We start from the raw sequence: 27171 nt of genomic DNA, 5'->3' as shown, positions 1-27171 counted from the left end.
GTTTGATTACATGGTGATTAATTTATTCTAATACTTCTATCTTATGAGAAAACAAAGGGCTGTATAGTGCTTATGAGCCTTGATTGCACAGTTGAACAAGTTGAACAAATTAAACACACACATCACTAGTAGTAGCTAGTCTCCTCTAGGTCTGAGACTTGGCTAAGCCTTTCCGCTCTTCATCTAATCAACTCACTGCATATGACGTTCTGTAATGATTATGTGATAACTTGACGAACAAGAGCTGTTATGACATTTGTCGGAGGCCTTCCACGTGAGGATAATTCTATCACTAACAATCCAAGATAATACTTGTGCATGTAACGAATAATAAGTTATTCTTTAACAGTTTTATTATGTATTCTGGCTTCATACCAATCAAATGTAGTTCTACTGAAGCTGTGGTAAAGACTTTACCTGGTGAGTAGCTTGATTGTGCAATGAAACTACCACCAAGCATGTCTAAAGAAATCTAATACCCACAACAACGTGCTTTCAACATCTAAAAGACTGCATTTCTACATATGAGGAATTGGATTAAGTGGTTTATTTACAATGTGTAATATTTTGTTCGACCGTATTAAATGGAGTTGCTATTACATGAATAGTGTTCCGTCTCAAAATTTGCCTTCAATTCTCTTTCTCCGCCATTTTTTAAGACCTCCTGTCAAGCAGTGGCAATTGTTACTAAGAGGACAATCCTGGTTAAATAAATCAAATGAACCTAGATCTGTGACCCCTAGAAGTAACTCTGCCCACCAGAGCTATGTCCTGTTAATGGTTTAGCCATTAGTCCTGGTGGGAGGAGAGTCCACTGGTGTACCGCTATATAAAAAACTGCACAGACACCACATCATCTCTTTTGCTGTGTACATCATCTCTTTTGCTGTGTAGTTTTACGCCAGTTGGACATGGGGGGAGGCTTCTATATCAGTAAGTTTGTTGGGGTGGTGGGCATTGTGTTTGGTGCAGGGGCAGTGGCCACCGTCATTGCGTTGGCAGTCGTTTATTCTCAAGAGGTAGCCAAAAACGAGGCTGTCAGTCCGACTAATGGAGGTTCCACTATCAAGCCACCGGTCACCACACCTGGAGGGTCAACTGTCAAGCCACAGATCACCACACCTGTCATACCCACAACTGCACCCTCAAATGAACCATGGGACAAGTACCGTCTCCCAGACACCCTGAAGCCTGACCACTACAACCTAACCCTGTGGCCTCAACTCACAGTCAACGCACAAGACCTCTACATCTTCACAGGGAAATCCTATGTGGTCTTTCAATGTGTGAAGGAGACGGACCTGATCCTCATACACTCCAACAAGCTGAACTACACCAAGTGGGGGGATGACCATCTGGCTAAACTGTCTGCTCTCGGTAGCACACCCGCACCAACCATAAAGAAATCCTGGCTACAGCCAACAACTCAGTTCCTGGTATTGGAACTGAATGGCAAGTTAGCTGTTGGAGAATCCTACCAGCTGGACACATGGTTTGTTGGGGAGCTGGCTGATGACTTGGGAGGCTTTTATAGGAGTGTATATACGGAGGAAGGAGAAGAAAAGTAAGTTGTAATGAAGCTTAAACTGTAATGCTGATGTAGATTGACTTGATAGATTACACCTACATTTGACGAAACAATTCTGAACCATTGTACTGTTTGTCTCAGAGTTGTTGCGACAACTCAAATGCAGCCCACAGATGCCAGGAAAGCCTTCCCCTGTTTTGATGAGCCTGCAATGAAAGCCATCTTCCACATCACACTCCTCCATCCCCCGATGACAGTGGCCCTGTCCAACGGCATGGAGCATGGTCAGTACTGTGAATGTTTAAAGAAGGCTTTGGTCATAATTCAGAAATGCTGCATTATGTTTCTTATCAAAACATCTTATTGTCCGCTCTTCTCTTTTCCTAATTCTTGCTCAGCTCCTGTTGAAGTCACTGAGGAGGGGCCCGAGGGGAATGTGACAGTTTGGAGGACATCTTTCGACGAAACAAAAAAAATGTCAACATACTTGTTGGCGTTTATTGTCAGTGACTACGACTATATTAACAGCACAAAAGACAATGTTCTGGTAATGTATTTGACCTATTCTTTAGAATAACTGTTCAGTCCCACTTTTCCATTTGTCACATTCAAGGAAAAAGCTCAATGTTCAAGTGTCATAAAGTCTATGTAGATATAGCTGTGTTTGTGATGTACAGTATGAAGTGCAATGCTGCTAAATTGTTTTCAGATCCGGATCTATGCCCGCAAAAAAGCTATCGCTGATGGACAAGGCGAGTACGCCCTCAACAAAACAGGACCCATCCTGAAATTCTTCGAAAAATATTACAATGCCACCTACCCTCTGCCAAAGTCAGGTAAGGGTTTTATAAAAGTTTCATTTCTTACATCTTTACAAGGTTTTAGATGCTAGATTTCTTTATAGGTTTCAGACACTTCTTTATGGGAAGCCGTATGCTGTCAATGAACTCTTATGTGGCATCTGTTAATTCTTTATTCATGGAGTTATTGTAGCTCTATAGTACCGTATATGGCTGAGAAACTGTCATCCTTTTTGTTTGCCGATTCTTTCTTCCAGACCAGATTGCTTTGCCTGACTTCAATGCTGGAGCAATGGAGAACTGGGGACTCATTACATACAGAGAAACAGCTCTCTTGTACGACCCTAAGATGTCCTCCAATTCAAACAAAGAAAGGATCGCCACCATTATTGCTCATGAACTGGCCCACATGGTATGAGTACTACATACAGTATTGTACATACAATATACTGTACCTCCTTGTGTTTTCATAAAACGATTAACTGGGTCATGTACTTTGGCTAACTTGAGACATTTATGAGTAAATGCAGTTACTGTATGTTTTAGCAATTCATAACCTACTGTATATTATCTTCATGTCTTGTGTTAGCTGATTACTTTGGATTAAAGTCAACATGTTTTATTTTGAATGGTCTTGTAAGTAACATGAATCTCTTCTGTTCAGTGGTTTGGAAACCTTGTGACACTGAGGTGGTGGAATGACCTGTGGCTAAATGAGGGCTTTGCGTCTTACGTAGAATATCTTGGGGCAAATGAAGCAGAGCCTGACTGGAACATTGTAAGTGTCTCAACTATTTCAACTATTCATCTCAGATCTTCATATGGACAGCTTTCTGTCATTGATATTATTTTCTTTGGCTGAACAAATTATGAAGACGATGCATATCAATTGTCCACATGGAGTGGACTGGAGAGGTTTCCCCTCATTTACTCAGTGTATAATCATGTCCTTTCCCTCCACAGAAAGACCTGATAGTTCTGGGTGATGTGCACAGGGTGTTTGCAGTAGATGCTCTTGCCTCATCTCACCCCCTGTCCTCCAGAGAGGAGGACATCCAGAAGCCTGAGCAAATCAGTGAACAGTTTGATGCCATCTCTTACAGCAAGGTAAGTGTTTTCTCTGCCATGATCTTTGAAGAACAAATAACATGTCAACTTAAATAAAATCATAATATGTGACTAATTGTGTTGCAAACATTAAATATCTATCCTTGATTGATATACATTTGTTTTAGTTGTAGCTATATCATGTATCGTCATTTGAATTCTGTGGCGTCCACAGGGAGCATCAGTGTTGAGAATGCTCTCGGATTTCCTGTCTGAAGAGGTCTTCTCCACAGGACTCAGTGTATGTACAGTATATTATCATATTATTAATATAATCCTGAGTAACACTGTACTGCAGGTGGTAGAACAAAAATGGTTGTCTCTGGCTGTCATAAGAGAAGAGTAAGTACAGGGTAGATATAGTAAAATGCATCTATAAGTCCAAAGCAATTATGTATGTTTATTGTGTTGCTGAATAACCATTCAGTATATTCTTTCCCCTATTCTCCCAGACATACCTGAACACGTTTGCCTATGATAACACAGTGTATACTGACCTCTGGGATCACCTCCAAATGGTAAGTTCTCTCTATTATTACATAATCAAACGCTGAAACAGTAGTGGTAACTTGATGAAACTTCTATCAACAATATATATATATATATATATATATATATATACACACACACATACATACATACATACCACACACACACACACAGTACCAGTCAAAAGTTTGGACACACCTACTCATTCAAGGATTTTTCTTTATTTTGACTATTTTCTACATTGTAGAATAATAGTGAAGACATCAAAAATATGAAATAATGTAGTAAAACGAAAAGTGTTAAACAAATCAAAAGTATATTTTAAATTCTTCAAAGTAGCCACCCTTCGCCTTGATGACAGCTTGGCACACTCTTGGCATTCTCTCAACAAGCTTCACCTGGAATGATTTTCCAACAGTCTTGAAGGAGTGCCCACATATGCTGAGCACTTGTTGGCTGCTTTTCCTTCACTCTGGAGTCCAACTCATCCCAAACGATCTCAATTGGGTTGAGATCAGGTGATTGTGGAGGCCAGGTCATCTGATGCAGCACTCCATCACTCTCCTTCTTGGTCAAATAGCCCTTACACAGCCTGGAGGTGTGTTGGGTCATCGTCCTGTTGAAAAACAAATGATAGTCAAACTGAGCGCAAACCAGATGGGATGGTGTATCGCTGCAGAATGCTGTGGTAGCCATGCTGGTTAAGTGTGCCATGAATTCTAAATAAATCACTGACAGTGTCACCAGTAAAGCACCCCCACACCATTACACTGGTCTAATGTCCATTGCTCGTGTTTCTTGGCCCAAGCAAATATCTTCTTATTGGTTTAGTAGTGGTTTCTTTGCAGCAATTCGACCATGAAGGTTTGATTCACACAGTCTCCTCTGAACAGTTGATGTTGAGATGCGTCTGTTACTTGAACTCTGTGAAGCATTTATTTGGGCTGGAATCTGGGAGGTGCAATTAACTCTAATGAACTTATCCTCTGCAGCAGAGGTAACTCTGGGTCTTCCTTTCCTGTGGCGAACATCGTAAGTCAGTTTCATCATAGTCCTTGATGGTTTTTGCGACTGCACTTAAAGAAACTTTAATTTTCCGGATTGACTGACCTTCATGTCTTAATAATGATGGACTGTCGTCTTTTACCAAATAGGGTCATCTTCTGTATACCACCCCTACCTTGTCACAACACAACTGATTGGCTCAAATGCATTAAGAAGGAAAGAAATTCCACAAATTAACTTTTAACAAGGCACACTTGTTAATTGAAATGCATTCCAGGTGACTACCTCATGAAGCTGGTTGAAAGAATGCAAAGTTTGTACAAAGCTGTCATCAAGACAAAGAGTGGCTACTTTGAATCTCAAATATATTATATTTTAAATGATTCCATCCGTGTTATTTCGATGTCTTCACAATTATTCTACAATATAGAACATAGTAACAATAAAGAAAAACCTTGGATTGAGTTGGTGTGTCCACACTTTTGACTGGTACTGTATATATTTGTTTTAACCTTAACGTTTCTTCCCTTCGTCTCTAGGCAGTAAATTCCACTGGCACGTCACTTCCCACAGGCCAAACTGTGCACAGCATCATGAACCGCTGGGTCCTTCAGATGGGCTTCCCAGTGGTCACCATAAACACAGCCACTGGACTGATCACCCAGCAGCACTTCCTTCTGGACCCTTCCACTGCAGGGAGTGTACCACCATCTGACTTCAAGTAAGTCGGAATGTAAATGATGAATAATTGCAAACTAAGTTGAGGATTAAACAAATGCTAACACTTTACTATAGGGGGGTATACATAAAACCTTTCTGAACCAGTCATGACACCTTTATGAGTGTCTCAGTATCATTCATAACAACCTTAATACTAATAAAAAAAACTGTATAGCGCGCAATAACTTAATGATAATGTCTTTCCCCAGTTATGAGTGGATAGTACCAATCAGGTGGATGAACACAGGAGTTGTACAGCAACAGACATGGCTAGAGGACAAAACTGGTATGCATTACAACCACTGACCATGTGGGAACCTGTCAAATGTATTGTGGTATATTTAGCGCAATTAACAGTTCACAGATGGAGATGAGCAAAAGCTAGGGATTACAGTACAGCCAAGAGAATCTTATCAAAGAGCATTATTTAGATATATGATGATTTGGAAACTGACATGTTGCTTTTGTCCCTAAATATTAAGCTAATAAGCCTGAAATGACAGTCACTGGGAACAACTGGATACTGGCCAACCTTAACGTCTCTGGATACTATAGAGTTAACTATGATAACACCAACTGGGAACGTCTCCTCGGTGTACTGAGCAGCCATCATGAGGTCAGACATGGATGAAAACAACCGATTCTCCAAATAAACGTCAAATTACACAAAATACAGAAACAGTCATTCATGCTAATGTTGATGGTAATGTTTTTGCATAGTCTATTCCAGTTATCAACCGAGCTCAATTGGTGGATGATGCTTTTAACCTTGCAAGGTGAGTACATAGTTTACTCTATGCGTGATTTAAATAGTAATACTTGGCATTTGATTCATAAATAGTAGGCCTAGAAGGATTCTCAATTCATTTGTATATTTTCTCTGTCAAGGGCAAAATATATCAACACAACATTAGCGTTGCGAACAACGAAGTATCTCAGAAGTGAAAGGGAATATATGCCGTGGGAGTCAGCTCTTGACAACTTGGACTTTTTCTACCTCATGTTTGATCGGAGTGAAATCTATGGGGATATGCAGGTTGGTTTATTATCTAGAAAAGCAATGCTAAAAAATAAAAAGCATGTTACAAATAATATTATGGGCTGTATACTAAACAAAATAGAATTGGAAATTATACTTTTTCTCATGTTTGTTTTGATCTTTTAGACTTACCTAAAATATCAAATAGAACCACTTTTTAAGCACTTTGTGAATATCACTGGAAACTGGACAGAAGTACCCACTGGACATATGGACCAGTGAGTAGATCAATAGCCTTACATTTCTTGATTATAATATAACATTTCATTTTTGCTTTTACCCAGCCACGTCCAAACAAAAGTATCCTTTTCACAATATCACTATTTGAAGGCCAAGACAATCCCCTTACTCTACTCTCCCTTTACTTGTATTTTTCCACCCTCAGGTACAACCAGGTGAATGCCATCAGGGTGGCCTGCAGCACTGGTATGGAAGAGTGCCAGACTCTGACTAAAGGCTGGTACAGTCAGTGGATGAAAGACTCTGCAAACAATCCGTGAGTTCAGTAGGATTTGAATGCAATTCAGATTCATTTCTGAATACCCTTACAGATGTAGGATCTTAATCTGAGCCAGTTTTCTACAGTAGGAAAATTATCCTGCAGCAAAAGGAAATGTAAATTATTATGTAGATTATAATTTTTGTAGGGGTTGATACATTTTTTCTAAGGGAAAATGACACCTGAAATTTCAAAATGGAAATTACAAACTTCAGAAGCATTTAGTGTTTTAAGTGTAAATTAGTAAATGTTTTAATTATAATTTGTTTTTTCTTCATTACAAAGTAAGATCCTACACCTGTAACAGTAAATACCAAAATGTTGAGTACCACACAGCATGATAGATGCTGAAATATTGATATATTTTATATCCTATTAGGATACACCCCAACTTGAGGACGACAGTGTACTGCAGTGCTATTGCTGCAGGGGGGGCTGCGGAGTGGGAATTTGGTTGGGATCAGTTCAAGGCTGCCACCATCGCTATTGAGGCAGACAAGCTTCGATCTGCCCTGGCCTGTACCAAGCAGCCCTGGCTACTCAACAAGTGAGTTCAAGTTTATCCAGGCCAGACTAAATATAGTAATGTTAACCTGAAATTGCAATCTGTTGTTTGCCCTCTTGTAAGTGTCAGAGAGTATTCAATAAGCAGCAAAGCATTGATTCTCTGCCTGGCGTCAAAAGGAGACCTGTTAAAACAAAGCTTGAAAGAGCCTTGTGTGTCTGACATGAATATGAGGTGCTTCAATGCCTCATATTGTCTTTGTACCTCCATGACACATTTAGGTACCTGGAATACACCCTGGACGCAAACAAAATTCGCAAGCAGGATGCTACCTCTACCATTGTTTACATTGCAAGCAACGTGGTGGGCCAGTCTCTGGCCTGGGACTTTATGAGAGACCGATGGAATTACATCTTTACTCAGTGAGTTTGAGCTTTTAAACACATATTGTTTTGATTGTTTCATTTACAAATTAATTATTTGTCACACTGATATATGATCTAACTCTTCACTAGATGCTGTTCTTTAGCCTTACCTCTTATTCTGTCATAGGTACGGTGGTGGATCTTTCTCCTTCTCCAATCTCATCAATGGTGTGACCAAGAGGTTCTCAACAGAATTTGAGCTCAAACAGGTAAAATAAAAGTTTAGGGGATTTTTCAGCACGTACTGCTCAACGTGTTTGTATTGGAATACTATGTGGACCCTGAATATTGAGGTTTCTTCACAATATAAGTTCATGTTTCTCTTCGCTGTCACAGCTCAAGCAATTCCAGGCGGACAACTCTGAGGTTGGCTTTGGCTCAGGTACCTTGGCAGTTTCACAGTCCATTGAGAGGACAACAGCTAACATCAAATGGGTGGCGGAGAACAAGGACTCAGTGCAGACATGGTTTACAACAGAGGTTCCTAAAGAATAAGGGTCACATGGAGAAACAAACACCTATCCAAAAGCTATGTTCCCGGTTTTTACGAGAGTTTTATGTCTCTTTAACAGTTAAAGGACCATTTTGATTCTACAGCTATCCTGCCGTTTAATCAGAAATACTATGTATGAATTGAAATGTGCTTTTTCTAACAAAGACTAAAGACATGTTGATATATGCTTGCATCCTGAATAACTTTTTGGGGAAGTTTATTTATCATAGTATATTTTGCTTAAGTCAGTATTTGTAGATATTTGAAGGCAGTAACTATCTACAATGCTGATTTGTTATGAAACACTGGTTTATTGTTGTGGAAATAATACACTTGTTTTACACTGCATCTTTTATGTAATTTTGCTTCTTTTGGGCTTTTACATTACTGGAAATAAACGGTTCTCCTTATAACAAGGTAATACATCATTCTATGATAATCAGAGGACATTCTGAAATAGTCACTGGACAAATATTTGATTACAGTAGATATGGTGTCAAGTGCATCTAAGTACAGTGTAACACGTATTGTAATTACTCATTACAACACTGTACTCACAGCAAAAACTCTAAACCCTAACCTTAGCTCTAACCTAAGTAGAGTGTTTACAATACTTGTTACACTGTAATTACAGAAATAGTAACAGAAAATGTTTTTTAAAAAGTCAAATTCAATGGGTTGCCTAGAAGTATTTTGCACTTTTCCTACAAAACTATTGTATGTGTCACGCTGGTATGAAGGATCGAGAGACCGGCGCAGTTTTTTTGTGTGTTATTTTTTTAAATGTCCCAAATTACGGCGTGCCATGTAAAGCCACGGGGACAAAGACGTATACAATACACAGGGTTGAAACGCAAACAAAAGAGCGAGGAATACCTCGAATAAATAACACCAGCGCACAATGATTAACACACGGGACGAGACCCGTAATCATCTGCACAATACACGGGACGAGACCCATAATCATCTGCGCAATACAAGCAGCATGAAAGTCAAAACAACAAGGCCCAGGTACTCACACAACCAATGGACATTGGAACACTAATCGATAGCCAAATGGTGAACCAAAGGGCACATTTATACAATTACAATCAGGGAAATGGGGACCAGGTGTGCGTAATGACACAGTTCCCAAGGGATCCGTGACAGTATGTCTGTCATACCCAGGGTTGGGGAGTAACATGTAAGGGATTACAAAAAAAGTGCAATCTGTTACGTTTCCAACAGAAAATATTGTAATCAGATTATAGATACTTTTGAAAAACTAGATGATTACGTTGAGGATTACTTTTAAATTCAGAAAGGATGTTTGTGGAAAAAAATCTTTGACACTTCTCTGTTTTCTCAATGACATTCAAATCATCATTGAAAAAAGGAGCAAGTTTTAGTTTGTTCCAACTGAGCGAATCTGACCACAAATCAGAGACCACTATGATGACACACCAAATGTGTTTGATGGATCACGGAAAAAGAGCATTAATATGCTTTTTAGGCTACAGTCCAAACATTTCTTCCAATGGTGCGACTGCTGTCGGCATCCAAAGATGAACCAACTTGAATAAACGCTTGGAGGTAATGATGACAGCAGTGGTGTAGTCTACGGTGATACAGATATCACTTACTATTGATATCTACATTACCAGTTAAAAGTTTGGACACACCTACTCATTCAAGGGTTTCTCTTTATTTTACATTGTAGAATAATAGTGAAGACATCAAAAATATGAAATGACACATATGGAATCATGTAGTAACCAAAAAAGTGTTAACCAATTTAAAAAATATTTTATATCTGAGATTATTCAAAGTAGCCACCAAAGAACCAAAAATCTCACAGTTGGACTAATTTCCACCAAGTCTCTTTTTCTTATTGGTGTCCTTTTAGTAGTGGTTTCTTTGCAGCAATTCGACCATGAAGGCCTGATTTACACAGTCTCCTCTGAACAGTTAATGTTGAGATGTGTCTGTTACTTGAACTCTATGAAGCATTTATTTGGGCTACAATTTCTTCGGCTGGTTACTCTAATGAACGTATCCTGTGCAGCAGAGGTAACTCTGGGTCATCCATTCCTGTGGCGGTCCTCATGAGAGTCAGTTTCATCATAGCGTTTGATGGTTTTTCCGACTGCAATTGAAGAAACTTTCAAAGTTCTTGAAATTTTCCGGATTGACTGACCTTCATGTCTTAAAGTAATGATGGACTGTTGTTTTTCTTTGCTTATTTGATCTGTTCTTGCCATAATATGGACTTGGTCTTTTACCAAATATGGCTATCTTCTGTATACCACCCCTAACTTGTCACAACACAACTGATTGGCTCAAATGTATTAAGAAGGAAAGAAATTCCACAAATTAACAAGGCACACCTGTTAATTGAAATGCATTCCAGGTGAATACCTCATGATGCTGGTTGAGAGAATGCCAAGAGCGTGCAAAGCTGTGATCAAGGCAAAGGGCTACTTTGAAGAATCTCAAATATAAAATATATTTTAAATTGGTTAACACTTTTTTTGGTTACTACATAATTCCATGTGTAATTTCATAATTTCTTGTCTTCACTATTATTCTACAATGTAGAAAATAGTAAAAATTAAGAAAAACCCTTGAATGAATAGGTGTGTGCAATCTTTTGAATGGTACTGTACATAGAGCATTGATATAAATCATACTGCTACTCTCTGATTTAGCTATTTGCGCCTTTGGTTGGATTGTGATTGTTGTGGATGGCTGTTCACAAATCTAAATGTGTATTTGAACCCAATAATGGTTGAATTCAAGAATCTTAAGCTGCCTATCAATCATTGGTTTTGAAACCAGTGGACAGCAAAAAATGAGCTCTTGCAACAGCTGCATAGTGCGGATCCCAGCCTTTGGAATAAATGTAGGGCTTTTGTTACTCAATCTAATTCATGCTCATAAATACATCCATAGGCCTAATGGACACATGCTCAAACTCACACACTTTTGATAGACTTTTGATAGACTGCAATCTGTAGTTGCTACATCCATTTTTGGACTTAACAATTATACATATTAATGTAAAGATATCATTTAATGTAGTAGAAAGCTATGGGTTAGAAGAAGCCTACATAACCAACCCATCAAGTACAATTTAACATTCACATATGGCCAGCTATGTAAACTTTGACATTGATTTATCCTGCAATAGATGTCATTCAATTGGTAACCTACATTTTTATCTTCTTCTCATGCCTCTTAAAAGGAAAGTAATCTAAAAGTAACTGAATGTAATTAGATTACATTCGAGTTTTGGTAATCCAAAGGTTACGTTGCTGGTTACAATTTTGTCCAGGTAACTAGTAACTGTAACAGATTACATTTAGAAAATAACCTACCCAACCCTGGTCATCCCTGGAATGGTGATCGATGAATGTGTAAAAATGCCAGTTGCTTATGGAACAACACAATAAAAAGTTATTACTGCCCATTTTTCTCTCTTATCATCTTCTTTAAGTTGTCAGCAACTCCCCACCCACAAAAGCTACTACTAAATAGATCATCCATTAATTTTGAAGGGAAGCACTGATATCAGCTCAGCCCTCTCACATAGTGCGTGCTGAGACTCCTCTAGGACATGGAGAAATCCTGCAAAATCAGCAAGTTCTTTATTCTCTGCGTTGTGCTGGGAGTCCTCTCTGTGGCGACCATCGTTACATTGTGGGCTATTGCACTGACAGATAGCATAGAGATCGTCGCCCCATGGGACAAGTACCGTCTCCCAGACACCCTGAAGCCTGACCACTACAACCTAACCCTGTGGCCCCGACTCACCGTCAACGCACAAGGCCTCTACATCTTCACAGGGAAATCCTATGTGGTCTTCCAATGTGTGAAGGAGACGGACCTGATCCTCATACACTCCAACAAGCTGAACTACACCAAGTGGGGGGATGACCATCTGGCTAAACTGTCTGCTCTCGGTAGCACACCCGCACCAACCATAAAGAAATCCTGGCTACAGCCAACAACTCAGTTCCTGGTATTGGAACTGAATGGCAAGTTAGCTGTTGGAGAATCCTACCAGCTGGACACAGTGTTTGTTGGGGAGCTGGCTGATGACCTAGCAGGTTTCTATAGGAGTGAATATGAAGAAGATGGAGTTAAAAAGTGAGTAAATTGAACCTTCATTATGATAATAGCAGCAGGTAACCTAGTGGTTAAGAGTTTGGGCCAGTAACCGAAAGGTCACTGGTTTCTAATCCCGGGGCCAACTAGATGAAATGTATGCCGATGTGCTCTTGAGCAAGACACTTAAACCCCTAAGGTTGATGTCTGCGCCTGCACGGAAATCTCATTCTCATAATACAACAATCAACATAAAAATCTGTCCGTTTAAACTCGAGATATTTTTGCATTTTTGTCTCAATCGACCGCATCCGTCTATGTCGCACTTCTGCATCTTCTGCATTGGGGCGGCAGGTAGCCTAGTGGTTAGAGCGTTGGACTAGTAACCAAAAGGTTGCTAAATTGAATCCCGAGCTGACAAGTAAAAATCTGTCGTCCTGCCCCTGAACAAGGCAGTTAACTCACTGTTCCTAGGCCGTCATTGTAAATAAGAATTTGTTCTTAACTGACTTGCCTAGTTAAATACAGGTAAAATAAATAAAAAATATGCGGTAAAAGGTGACAGAGTTAGAACGATGCTTGTCAGACCATGAGACATCCCGGAAATCGGTCTTCTCACAAAATTGTCTGTAGCGTCTGGTTTGGCCTACAAACTGTTATTACCCATTTATGGAAAGCCGAGACTCTCTCGAACACGATGGTGTTCTCCGTTTTGCTCTACGACCTCCATAAGTATCAGGAGTTGGTACAACAACTTCTGTCTGTAGCGTCCAAACCGTTTGGGCTACACATTAATATGACCCCTCTGTGCAAAGGTGAAATGTCAGTTGTTTTGCTCTAGGTTGCCCTCAGGCCTCACAAGACTCATCTGAAAGTCTGAAAAAATGAATGGAAATACAGTGCCTTCAAAAAGTATTCAGACCCCTAGACTTTTTCCACATTTTGTTGCATCACAGCCTTATTCTAAAATTGATTAAATAGTTTTTCCCCTTATCAATCTACACACAATACCCCATAATGTAATGGCCGTTGGTGGAAGAAGGTGAGGACCATTGGTGGAAGAAGGTGAGGACCAAGATGCAGCGTCGTAAGTGTTCATCATTATTTTAATAAACTGAACACTAAATACAACAAGGAACAAAATAAACAACCGAAACAGCTCCGTCAGGTGCAAAACACACTAAACAGAAAATAACTACCCACAAAACCCATGTGGGCAAGAGCTACCTAAGTATGGTTCTCAATCAGAGACAACAACAGAAAGCTGTCCCTGATTGAGAACCATACCTGGCCAAAAAGAAAGAAATACAAACACATAGAAAAAAATAACATAGAACGCCCACCCTAGTCACACCCTGGCCTAACCAAAAGAGAATAAAAAGCCTCTTTATGGCCAGGGCGTGACACATAAAGACAAAGCAAAAACTGTTTTTTTTAATGTTTTTGCGAAAGTATTTAAAAAAACATGCTTCACTGTAGGGATGGTGCCAGGTTTCCTCTAGATGTGACGCTTGACATTCAGACCAAATAATTTCATCTTGGTTTCATCAGACCAGAGAATCTTGTTTCTCATGGTCTGAGAGTCTTAAGGTCACTTTTGGCAAACTCCAAGTGGGCCTTTTACTGAGGAGTGGCTTCCGTCTTGCCAGTCCACCATAAAGGCCTGATTGGTGGAGTGCTGTGGAGATGGGAGAACCTTCCAGAAGGACAACCATCTCCACAGCAGAACTCTAGAGCTCTGTCAGAGTGACCATTAGGTTCTTGGTCACCTCCCTGACCAAGGTCCTTCTCCCCCGATTGCTCAATTTGGCCGGGCTGTCAGCTCTAGGACGAGTCTTGGTGGTTCTAAACTTCTTCCATTTAAGAATGATGGAGGCCCCTGTGTTCCTGGGGAATTCAATGCAGCAGACATTTTTTGGTACCCTTCTCCAGATATGTGCCTCGACACAATCCTGTCTTGGAGCTCTACGGACAATTCCTTTGACCTCATGGCTTGGTTTTTGCTCTGACGTGAACTGTCAACAGTGGGACCTTGTATAGACAGGTGTGTGCCTTTCCAAATCATGTCCAATCAAGTTGAAGAAACATCTCATGGATGATCAATGGAAACCAGATGCACCTGAGCTCAATTTCGAGTCTCATAGCAAAGGGTCTGAATACTTATGTAAATAAGGTTTATCTGTTTTTGTTTTTAAAACATTTGTTAACAGTTGTAAAAACAGTTTTCACTTTATCATTATGGGGTATTGTGTTTAGATTGCTGAGTATTTTTGATTTTTTATTAAAATTATTATTATTTGAAATAAGGCTGGAAAAAGTCAAAGAGTCTGAGTACTTTCCGAAGGCACTGTATATATTGAGACTGTTTAATGCCAAACAAATGGGGTTAAATACATGTAAAAAACAAACAAATGTTTCCTGATCTAACTTGTGTCTCTCAGATATAGGAGAGACACTTCAGAACAAACTTCCTTTTGATATTTTTTGGGACTGTTATCTGTTATTCAATGTGTTTCTATGGGCTAATAGCAGTAAGGCCATAAATAAATGGATACTTCAAGGGGTCTTAACATTCATAATCAAAGAGCTAAATGATCCTTGATATGACCTTCTTAAAACAATTCCATATAGCTTAGTAACCCCCCCCCTCCTGTAAGTCACTCTGGATAAGAGCATCTGCTACATGACTTAAATGTTTAATATTTTCTTCCATTTCTCACAAAACATATCAGTACTCAGTGTCATACTGCATTGAAAACTCTAATAGGTTAAATAAACTCAGTCATATCTAATAATTTACATTCAGCAAAATTGTGTATCGTAAATATGTACAAATCAAGAGGTGGGTTTCCACTGAAAAACAGGAACCTGAAGTTTTTCTCCCACAGTGAAACAGGAAGTAGCTTTAGAGGAGTGAGTGATTAGGCTTCCCTTTAAAATGTCCCAGACGCTGTTTGTTTACCAACCTTTGTACAACAATACACAGATACTCAGCTACGTAATATTATGCATATCATGAATCTTGTATTCAATATGAATGTATGTCTAAATGGTGTAACCTCAATGGTGGTACACCTTATACTCTTGATTTTTCCACGCACAGACTCAGTAATAATCAAACTATGCTTGTCCTTCACAGGGTTGTAGCTACCTCTCAGATGCACCCTACTCACACCAGGAAAACTTTCCCTTGTTTTGATGAGCCTGCGAGGAAAGCAGTCTTCCACATCACACTCCTCCATCCCCATGGGACTGTGGCCCTGTCAAACGGCAAGGAGCCAGGTTAGTTGAAACGGCTATATCCATCCAAACATAGCCCTAGTTTCCAGGAATCACAACTATTTAAAGCTGCAAAATGGAGCTTTTTGGGCAACCTGACCAAATTCACATAGAAATATAAGTTATGAAAGCAGGTCTAAAAAGCTGTAGATATGTTCTATGCGTGCTGTTTCTATGCTTCCCAATCCTAAATTTCATTTTTGCGTCTTTTGCTTTCGGTTTTATACACCAGCTTCAATCAGCTGAAAATCTAATATTTTTGGTTAATGAAAATATATTTCACAGCGGTTTAGATGGTACAATGATTCTCTACACTATGCATTGCTTGTTCGTCACATAAACTGAAATTAGGCAAACTATTCCAATTTTAGCAACCAGGAAATGGCGGAGTGATTTCTTCATATTGCACCTTTAAACTAAATACTATATTATGTTACTGTTTATACTGAAACCATTTGACAGCCCTTCTTTCAAGGGATCATATTGTCCTGACAATCTGTTCCTGATCTTCTTTAGAAACAGTTAACGCCACCGTATACACAGAGGCTGTCACACAGACCAGATTTGAGCCAACCAAGATCATGTCAACCTACCTACTGGCCCTGATTGTCTGTGACTATTCATTTATCAGCGCTCGGGAGGGAGATATTCTGGTAATGAAATCAACTCAATGTTTGCATAATTTCAACTGCAGTAACAACAATCATACAAGGTACGCTCTTGCTGAGCCTGTGGATGTATTGTGTGCTTTCTCAACCGTAATCTAACCAGTGATGGTTCTTGTCCATGTTGGGTGGGTGTTTACAGTACAAAGTGTACTGTAAGTGTTTACATCAGTAAGAGTTGTGATTGGAATAAATCTCCTGGCCTGTCCGCGCAGATTCGGATCTGGGCTCGTAGAAAATCCATCAGTGAAGGACATGGAGAATATGCGCTCAATCTAACAGGACCAATCCTGTCCTTTTTTGAGGTGTATTACAATACCACCTACCCTCTCTGCAAATCAGGTAAGATTTTAAATTGACCACGTGATTTGCAAATGATATCATCATGATTTGTTTTGGAAAATAAAATAATTGTTCAATTTCTTTTCAAACATTCCTGTATAGACCAGATTGCCCTTCCTGACTTCTATTTTGGGGCCATGGAGAATTGGGGACTAGTTACCTACAGGGAAACAAATCTGCTTTACGATCCTTTAACATCCTCCAATGGAAACAAGGAGAGAACAGCCACCATCATTGCACATGAACTTGCACACATGGTAGGATACAGTCCAGGGAATCAGACTATCATTGCTCGTTCTTAAAAAGACGAATTCAAACATTAATTTAATTTTTATCTGTCATGGTCTTTCTTTTCGTCAGTGGTTTGGAAATCTAGTGACCCTGAGATGGTGGAATGAAGTCTGGCTGAATGAGGGCTTTGCATCCTACGTGTCATATCTTGGGGCGGATTATGCTGAATCCACTTGGAACGTGGTAAGGTTTCCCATTAAAGACAAGACACATCCATCCCCTCCCGTTAGCATTTGATAAAAAGGTGATAGTGGTGCCAGATGTGATTAGTAATCTAACTTTCTGTGTACAAGCAGTCACAAAGTCACAACATGTACAGCATGTACAGCCCTATCTTTCTCCTCCACAGAAAGATCTCATAGTTCTTGATGAGGTGCACAGGGTGTTTGCAGTGGATGCCTTGGCTTCCTCTCACCCCCTGTCCTCCAAAGACGATGACATCCAGAAGCCTGAGCAAATCAGTGAACAGTTTGATGTCATCTCTTACAGCAAGGTAAACATAAGACAATGTACAGTGCCTTCAGAAAAGTGTTCATACCACTTTACTTAATCCACATTTTGTGTTAGAGCCTGAATTCAAAATGAATTACATTTTAAAAATCTCACCCATCTACACACAATTCCCCATAATGACAAAGTGAAAAGCAGAGATTACAGCTGTGAGTCTTTCTTGGTTAGTCTCTAAGAGTTTACACACCTGGATTGTGCAACATTTGCACATTATTCTTTCCAAATTTCTTCAAGCCCTGTAAAATTGGTTGTTGGAAATTGCTAGACAACCATCTTTCCATAGATTTTCAAGTAGATTTAAGTCAAAACTGTAACTCTGCCACTCAGGAACATTCCCTGTCTTCTTGGTAAGCAGCTCCAGTGTAGACTTGGCCTTGTGTTTTAGATTATTGTCCTGATTAAATGTTTATTAATCTCCCAGTGTCTGGTGGAAAGCAGACGAAACCAGGTTTTCCTCTAGGATTTTGCCTGTGTTTAGCTCCATTTCATTTCTTTTTTATCCTGAAAAACTCCTCAGTCATTAACGATTACAAGCATACCCATAGCATGATGCAGCCACCAGTATGCTTGAAAATATGAAGAGTGGTAGTCAGTAATGTGTTTTATTGGATTTCCCCCAAAAATAGCACATTGTATTCAGGACAAAAACTTAAATGCCTTGCCACATTTTTTGTAGTATTACTTTTTGTGCCTTGTTGCAAACAGGTGGCATGTTTTGGAATGTTTGTATTCTGTACAGGTTTTCCTCTTTTCACTCTATTATTTAGGTTAGTATTGGGGAGTAACTACAATGTTATTGATCCATCCTAAGTTTTCTCCTATCACAGTCATTAAACTCTGAAACCATTTTAACGTCACCATTGGCCAACTGAGTTAGGAAGGACACCTGTATCTTTGTAGTGACTGGGTGTATTGATACACCATCCAAAGTGTAATTAATAACTTCACCATGTTCAAATGAATATTCAATGTTTGCTTTTTTTGACCCATCTACCAATAGGTGCCCTTCTTTGCAAGGTATTGGAAAACCTCCCTGGTCTTTGTGGTTGAACCTGTGTTTGAAATTCACTGCTCAACTGAGGGACCTTACAGATACAGTGCATTTGGAAAGTATTCAGACTCCTTCCCTTTTTCCACATTGTTACGTTACAGCTTTATTCTAAAATATATATTTTTTTTATCCTGATCAATCTACACACAATACCCCATAATGACTAAGCGAAAACAGGTTTTTAGAATGTTTGCAAATTTATAAAAAAAAACAGATATACACCTTATTTACATAAGTATTCAGACCCGTTGATATGAGACTCAAAATTGAGCTCAGGTGCATCCTGTTTCTTTGATCATCCTTGAGATGTTTCTAGAATTTGATTGGAGTCCACCTGGGGTAAATTCAATTGATTGGACATGATTTGGAAAAGTAAACATGTCTATATAAGGTCCCACAGTTGTCAGAGAAAATACCAAGCCATGAGGTCAAAGGAAGTGTCCGTAGAACTCCGAGACAGGATTGTGTCGAGGCACAGATCTGGGGAAAGGTACCAAAAAATGTCTGCAGTATTTAAGATCCCCAAGAACACAGTGGCCTCCATCCTTCTTAAATGGAAGATTGGAACCACCAAGACACTTCCTAGAGATGGCCGCCTGGCCAAACTGAGCATTCGGGGGAGAAGGTCCAGAGCTCCTCTGTGAAGATGGGAGAACCTTCCAGAAGGACAACCATCTCTGCAATACTCCACCAATCAGGCTGTTATGGTAGAGTGGCCAGACGGAAGCCACTCCTGAGTAAAAGGCACGACAGCCCGCTTGGAATTTGCCAGAAGGCACCTAAAGGATTCTCAGGCCATGCGAAACAAGATTCTCTGGTCTGATGAAACTAAGATTGAACTCCTTGGCCTGAATGCCAAGCGTCACGTCTGGAGGAAATCTGGCACCATCCCTACGGTGAAGCATTGTGGTGGCAGCATCATGTTGTGGGGATGTTTTTCAGAGGCAGGGACTGGGAGACTAGTCAGGATCGAGGGAAAGATGAACGGAGCAAAGTTGAGAGATCCTTGTTGAAAACGTGCTCCCGAGCGCTCAGGACCTCAGACTGGGGCGAAGGTTCACCTTTCAACAGGACAACGACCCTAAGCACACAGCAAGACAAGTCTCTGAATGTCCTTGAGTGGCACAGCCAGAGCCCGGACTTGAACCCGATCGAACATCTCTGGAGTGACCTGAAAATAGCTGTGCAGCAACGCTCCCCATCCAACCTGACAGTGCTTGAGAGGATCTGCAGAGGAGAATGGGAGAAACTCCCCCAAATACAGGTGTGCCAAGCTTGTAGCATCATACCAAAGAAGACTTGAGGCTGTAATCACTGCCAAAGGTTCTTCAACAAAGTACTGAGTAAAGGGTCTGAATACTTATGTAAATGTGACATTTCAGTTTTCTATTTTTAATACATTTCTAAAACCTGTTTTTGCTATGTCCTTTGTGTGTAGATTGACGAGAAAACATTTTGTTTTATCCATTTTAGAATAAGGCTGTAATGTAACAAAATGTGGAAAAAGTCAAGGCGTCTGAATACTTTCTGAATGCACGGTATTTGCGTGTGGGGTACAGAAATGAGGCAGTCATTCAAAAATCAGGTTAAACACTATTACCACACACAGAGTGAGTCTATGCAAATTATTATGTGACTTGTTAAGCAAATGTTTACTCCTGAACTTATTTAGGCTTACCATGACAAAGGGGTTGAATAATTACTTACTCATGACATTTCAGCTTTTCATTTTTAATTAAATTGAAAAAATTCTGAAAACATAATTCCACTTTGACATTGTGGAATTATGCAGTAGATGCCAGTGGCATGGAACTTCCTGGTACTGTGCATGACATTATGAACCACTGGGTCCTTCAGATGGGCTTCCCAGTGGTCACCATAAACACACACACAAGCACTTCCTACTGGACTCTGAATATGTGGGGAGTGTACCACCATCTGACTTTTGCCAGTCACAAAAAAAAAAGAATTCAGGCTGCAACACAACAAATGTGAAAAAATTAAAGGGGTGTGAATACTTAAAAAAAAAAAAGAAGTTAAATAAAAATAAATGTGTTCATGTAGTGTTGTGAATGATAGTATTCTACAACCTATACTCTTCAATTTCTGTTTATTTATTTCTGTTTTGAAAGCATTTTAGTTTTCAGCCATTTTGTACTCTCTCTACAGGGGGCATCAGTGTTGAGAATGCTGTCAGATTTTCTAACTGAACCAGTCTTCGTCCAAGGACTAAGTGTATGTATTTCTTACCGTCCCAAGGCACTGCTACAGCCCAGGATCTTCTCTTGATATGATACACATTTATCATAGTTATGTTAAGCATTAAGGAATGCTGTTTGCATAGTGTGTGAGAGGAAAACAAGTGAGTAGACCCCTTGAAAGTGAATTTCTCATTATTAACTGTAGAATATATTTCCTATGATTAATTGTTCTAAGTGCAGAATACATATTTATCCTCTAGAGCTACCTGAATCACTTTGCCTACGACAACACAGTGGGGACAGACCTTTGGGATCATCTACAACGAGTAAGTCCCTTAGAAACAATCAATAGCGTGCATTGGCTAGTCCTATTTTCAGCTAGTTACTTTGTACTGTTGGAATTAATGATTCATCTGTGGCAGTACTACACATTCTGCCAGAATGTGGAGAAAATGTATTTATTTAACCTTTATTTAACTTGGCAAGTCAGTTAAGAACACATTCTTATTTACAATGATGGCCTACCCTGGCCAAACCCGGACGACGCTGGGCCAATTGTGCACCACCCTATGGGACTCCCGGTCACGGCCAGATGTGATACAGCCTGGATATTATGTGTGCCTTTACAGCAGCAAATGATACTGACCGAGCTCACATTCTATTTACAGTCATGTCAATGAGAATGTGGACTTCTGAATTATGAAAATGCTGCCCTCCTATGGTACAGGGAACATAATACTATCTCTAAACATTCTCCTGTGTGTCTCCCTCTCTAGGCAGTAGATGCCAGTGACATGGAACTTCCTGGTACAGTGCATGACATCATGAACCGCTGGGTCCTTCAGATGGGCTTCCCAGTGGTCACCATAAACACAGCCACTGGACTGATCACCCAGAAGCACTTCTTACTGGACCCTGATTCTGTGGGGAGTGTACCACCATCTGACTTCAAGTACGTCTGACTGGTCTGGAGAGATATACAGTGCCTTCTGAAAGTATTCAGACCACTTGACTTTTTCCATATTTTGTTATGTTACAGCCTTATTCTAAAATGGATTAAATAAAACAATTTCCTCAGAAATCTACACACAATACCCCATAATGACAAAGTGAAAACCGGTTTTTAGAAATGTTGGTTAAATGTATAGAACACTAAAAAAAGAAATAACTTATTGACATAAATATTCAGACCCTTTGCTATGAGACTCAAAATTGAGCTCAGGTGCATCCTGTTTCCATTGATCATCCTTGAGCTGTTTCTACAAATTGATTAGAGTCCACCTGTGGTAAATTAAATTGATTAGACATTATTTGGAAAGGTATACACTTGTCTATATAAGGTCTCACAGTTGACAGTGCATGTCAGAGCAAAAACCAAGCCATGAGGGCGAAGGAATTTTCCGTAGAGCTACGAGACAGGATTGTGTCGAGGCACAGATCTGGGGAAAATAACCAAAACATTTCTGCAGCATTGAAGGTCCCCAAGAACACAGTGGCATCTATCATTCTTAAATGGAAGAAGTTTGGAACCACCAAGACTCTTGGGATTAAAGTAAAGAGATTCTTGATGAAAACCTGCTCCAGAGTGCTCAGGACTTCAGACCGGGGCGAAGGTTCACCTTCCAACAGGACGACCCTAAGCACACAGCCAAGACAACGCAGGAGTGTCTTCAGGACAAGTCTCTGAATGTCCTTGCGTGGCCCAGCCATAGCTCGGACTTGAACCCGATCGAACATCTTTGGGGAGACCTGAAAATAGCTGTGCAGCAACGCTCCCCATCCAACCTCACAGAGCTTTAGAGGATCTGGGCAGAAGAATGGGAGAATCTCCCCAAATACAGGTGTGCCAAGCTGGTAGCGTCATACCCAAGAAGACTTGAGGCTGTAATTGCTGCCAAAGGTACTTCAACAAAGTACTGAGTAAAGGGTCTGAATACTTTGGTAAATATGATATTTAATTTTTGCTTCGTCATTATGATATATTGATGAGGGGGAAAAAAACATTTAATCAATTTCAGAATAAGGCTGTAACCTAAAATGGAAACTCAAGGGGTTTGAATACTTTCCGAAAGCACTGTATATGTAATGAATGGTCATAGCATTTTCATGTATTACATATGATTAAGATTATATATAATAAAAAAGCCCAGTTCATTTTGGTGCCTAGGTACGAGTGGATAGTACCAATCAAATGGATGGAAGCAGGAGTGGTTCAGAAAGAGATATGGCTGCTTGAGAAAGAGGGTACGGATACAGAACCTTTTAACTAGTGCCGTCTGTAGAAAACTGTGGACGAATATGAACACATAAAATAGTCCTATGAAATAACATGCAGATTTGATCTACTCTCCGTAGCTTCACTGTCATGAATTCATTTCCCCCCTCAGCCCTAAACAATAAATTGACAAGTGGTCACTGGGTACTAGCAAACATCAATGTGACTGGATACTACAGGGTTAACTATGACCTTGGCAACTGGGAACGTCTCCTCTTCCAACTGAGCACTAATCACCAGGTAAAAGGAAAAGCTGACTCATCACATGTTCGAAGGGTATTACTGTTATTTTGCTTCAATACAACATTGATAAGAGTCAGATTTGTGTTTTTCTTGCAGGTCATACCAGTTATCAACAGAGCACAACTTGTGGATGATGCTTTTAATCTAGCAAGGTTGGGGTTTCGACGTTTTTGAACCACTACAATGTTACAAAGTGTTGTGTGCATCATATTTTGGTGATTGTATTTCTAAACCTTATTTCTCTACACAGGGCAAAGTTAATTCCCACAACATTAGCTCTGAAAACGACAAAATACCTCTCCAAAGAAATTGAATATATACCGTGGGAGTCGGCTCTGAACAACTTGGATTATTTTTACCTCATGTTTGATCGCACTGAGGTCTATGGGACTATGCAGGTAGAATGTCATTTAATTTGTGACAATTACACATGAGATATTTTGAAACTTATATAGATATACTGATCTTACTTTAATAAATACGTAGCATCTTATTCTCTGTCCTTGTCATAGCATTATGTGAGGAATCTAGTGACACCCCTTTTTCAACACTTCAAGACCATTACTGCAGACTGGAGTAAAGTTCCTGATGGGCATAATGAGCAGTGAGTGGAATGATCCAGAGCATTGATATGGTGTATTTGATGTGGTCTGAAAGGAGTATAAGGCTTTATAATAACAAGGAATACCTTTCACTTCCAGGTACAACCAGGTGAATGCCATTAGGATGGCCTGTAGCAGTGGACTGGTTGAGTGTCAGAATCTGACTAAAAGCTGGTACAGTCAATGGAAGGCTGACCCTGACAACAATCTGTGAGTTCATATGGGTTATCCATTGATTTATAAACTATAGGAAGTGTCTGGTATCAATTTAGCCTATACTACCGTATATCTGGATTTTTTTGCGTGGTTTTCAACAACAAAGAATACTACCCTGTAACAACAATGTAAAACATTTGATATCAGGATACATCCTAATTTGAGGATGACAGTGTACTGCAGTGCCATTGCAGCAGGCGGGGCTGCAGAGTGGGATTTTGGTTGGAACATGTTCAAGACTGCCACTATTGTTAGCGATGCAGACAAACTGATGTCATCTCTGGCATGTACTAAGGACCATGAACTTCTGAATAAGTAGGTTACATCTGGTTATTTTGTGAGGGTACTATTAGACATACGGTACATTCGGAAAGTATTCAGACCACTTGATTCTTTCAACATTTTGTTACGTTACAGCCTTATTCTAAAATGGATTAAATGTTTATTTCCCCTCATCAATCAACACACAATACCCTACAATTGCAAAGCCAAAATTGTTTTTTTTAGGAATGTTTGCCAATGTATTCAAAATAAAAACATCACATTTACATAAGTATTCAGAAGCTTTACTCAGTACTTTTTTGAAGCACTTTTGGCAGCGATTACACTCTCGAGTCTTCTTGGGTATGATGCTACAAGTTTGGCACACTTGTATTTGGGGAGTTTCTCCCATTCTTCTCTGCAGATCCTCTCAAGCTGTCAGGTTGGATGGGGAGCTTCACTGCACAGCTATTTTCAGGTCTCTCCAGAGATGTTCGATCGGCTTCAAGTCTGTGCTCTGGCTGGGCCACTCAAGGACATTCAGAGACTTATCCCAAAGCTACCCTTGTACTGGCTTGGCTGTGTGCTTAGGGTCGTTGTTCTGTTGAAAGGTGAACCTTCGCCCCAGTCTGAGGTCCTGAGCGCTCTGGAGTAGGTTTTCATCGTGGATCTCTCTGTACTTTGCTCCGTTCATCTTTGCCTCGATCCTGACTAGTCTCCCGGTCCCTGCCGCTGAAAAAACCCTCCCTGACGAAGGTCCATCTCCCCCGATTGCTCAGTTTTGCCGAGTGGTCAGCTCTAGGAAGAGTCTTGGTGGTTCCAAACTTCTTCCATCTAAGCATGATGGAGGCCACTGTGTTCTTAGGGTCCTTCAATACTGAAGAAATGTTTAGGTACCCTTCCCCAGATCTGTGCCTCGTCACAATCCTGTCTCAGAGCTCTACGGACAATTCGTTAGACCTCATGGCTTGGTTTTTGCTCTGACATGCACTGTGAACTGTGAGATGTTATATAGACAGATGTGTGTGCCTTTCCAAATCATGTCCAATCAATTAAATTTACCAGAGGTGGACTCCAATCAAGTTGTAAAAAATAATAATAATAATGTTTTCGATTTGTCATTATGGGCTATTGTGTGTAGATTGCTGAGGAATTGTATTTATTTAATATATTTTAGAATAAGGCTGTAACAAAATGTGGAAAAAGTCAAGGGGTCTGAATACTTTCCGAATGCACTGTATCATATTGAACTGTTTTCGCTTTCCATTGTCTTCATATTGACAAATACAGTCAATTATAACAATCTGTCTAAACGTATCAATACTCTATGGACTCAATTCAGGTACCTGAGATACACTTTGGATTCAGACAAAATCCGTAAGCAGGATGCAACGTCTGTCATCGTGTACATCTCCAGTAATGTTCAAGGCCAAACATTGGCTTGGGACTTTGTGACACAGAACTGGGAGTACATGTTCACACAGTAAGTTGTACCCCCAAAAGGCACTTATATCAGTAAATCAAATACAGTGAGTGTACAAAACATTAGGAACACCAGAGAGTTGCACCCTCTGTTGCCCTCAGAACAGCCTCAGTTCGACTGGGTATGGACTCTACAAGGTGTCCAAAGCGTTCCACAGGGATGCTGGCCCATGTTGACTTCATATGCGTCCCAGTTGTGTCAAGTTGGCTGGATGCCCTTTGGGTAGTAGACCATTCTTGATACACACACGAAACTGTTGAGCGTGAAAACCCCAGCAGTGTTGCAGTTCTTGACACAAACCGGTGCGCCTGGCACCTACTAACATACCCTGTTCAAAGGCACTTACATATTTTGTCTTGCCCATTCACCCTCTGAATGGCACACATACACAATCCATGTCTCAGTTGTCTGAAGTCTTAAAAATCCTTCTATAACTTGTCTCCTCCCCTTCATCTACACTGATTGAAGTGGATTTAACAAGTGACATCAATAAGGGATCATAGACTGATGAGGTGAAAACCTAGTCATGGAAAGAGCAGGTGTTCTTAATATTTTGTACACTCAGTGTATACTTGGTTTGTGTATGGACATTATTAACTTGTAATTGTCATAATTCCTAGGTATGGTGTTGGATCCTTCTCATTTGCCAATCTTATAAGTGGTGTGACAATGAGATTCTCAACTAAAGCTGAACTTGAGCAGGTAATGTTTTAATTGAAGTGTTTCAATGACTGGGTGTACAGTACTTTCTTTAGCTGTACTGTTAATAAATAGCTTACTTTATTAAGAATTGTACTGACTATATTTGTATTTAGTCAAATATAGAACACATTCTCATTCTCACCAATGACCTGGGGAATAGTTACTAAGACTAAAATGTAACTTTGTTTTTCATGACGTCAGCTCCAGAAATTCAAGGAGGACAACTCTAAGATTGGTTTTGGCTCTGGGACCTTGGCTTTGGAGCAGGCCATTGAGAGAACTACAGCCAATATCAAATGGGTGGATGAGAACAAGAAGAAAGTGTGGGACTGGTTCTTGAGTGAGATTGCCTAA

General features: G+C 39.9%; 1 protein-coding gene across 1 annotated transcript; it reads left to right on the top strand.

Annotated features, from left to right (window-relative positions):
- Window positions 1-843: 843 nt before the first annotated feature.
- Window positions 844-27171, top strand: LOC115134402 (aminopeptidase Ey). The gene is made up of 40 exons (XM_029668328.2): window positions 844-1564; window positions 1670-1812; window positions 1927-2075; window positions 2238-2364; window positions 2586-2740; window positions 2993-3106; window positions 3292-3435; window positions 3611-3676; window positions 3888-3953; window positions 5469-5650; window positions 5859-5935; window positions 6132-6265; window positions 6370-6425; window positions 6538-6685; window positions 6815-6906; window positions 7074-7184; window positions 7567-7734; window positions 7974-8114; window positions 8245-8326; window positions 8454-8609; window positions 12203-12738; window positions 15836-15978; window positions 16492-16628; window positions 16856-16982; window positions 17085-17239; window positions 17343-17456; window positions 17623-17766; window positions 21004-21069; window positions 21296-21361; window positions 21812-21987; window positions 23203-23279; window positions 23423-23550; window positions 23650-23705; window positions 23804-23951; window positions 24066-24157; window positions 24255-24365; window positions 24519-24686; window positions 25975-26115; window positions 26736-26817; window positions 27019-27171. Exons 1-40 carry the CDS (start codon window positions 912-914, stop codon window positions 27169-27171), a joined length of 5784 nt encoding a protein of 1927 aa, XP_029524188.2. The 5' UTR covers window positions 844-911.

The sequence above is a fragment of the Oncorhynchus nerka genome, linkage group LG9a (genome assembly GCF_034236695.1).
Source record: "Oncorhynchus nerka isolate Pitt River linkage group LG9a, Oner_Uvic_2.0, whole genome shotgun sequence".
NCBI classification, from domain to species: Eukaryota; Metazoa; Chordata; class Actinopteri; order Salmoniformes; family Salmonidae; genus Oncorhynchus; species Oncorhynchus nerka.
The sequence above is the reverse complement of the archived record's forward strand: the minus strand, read 5'-3'. Positions and strand labels throughout refer to the sequence as shown.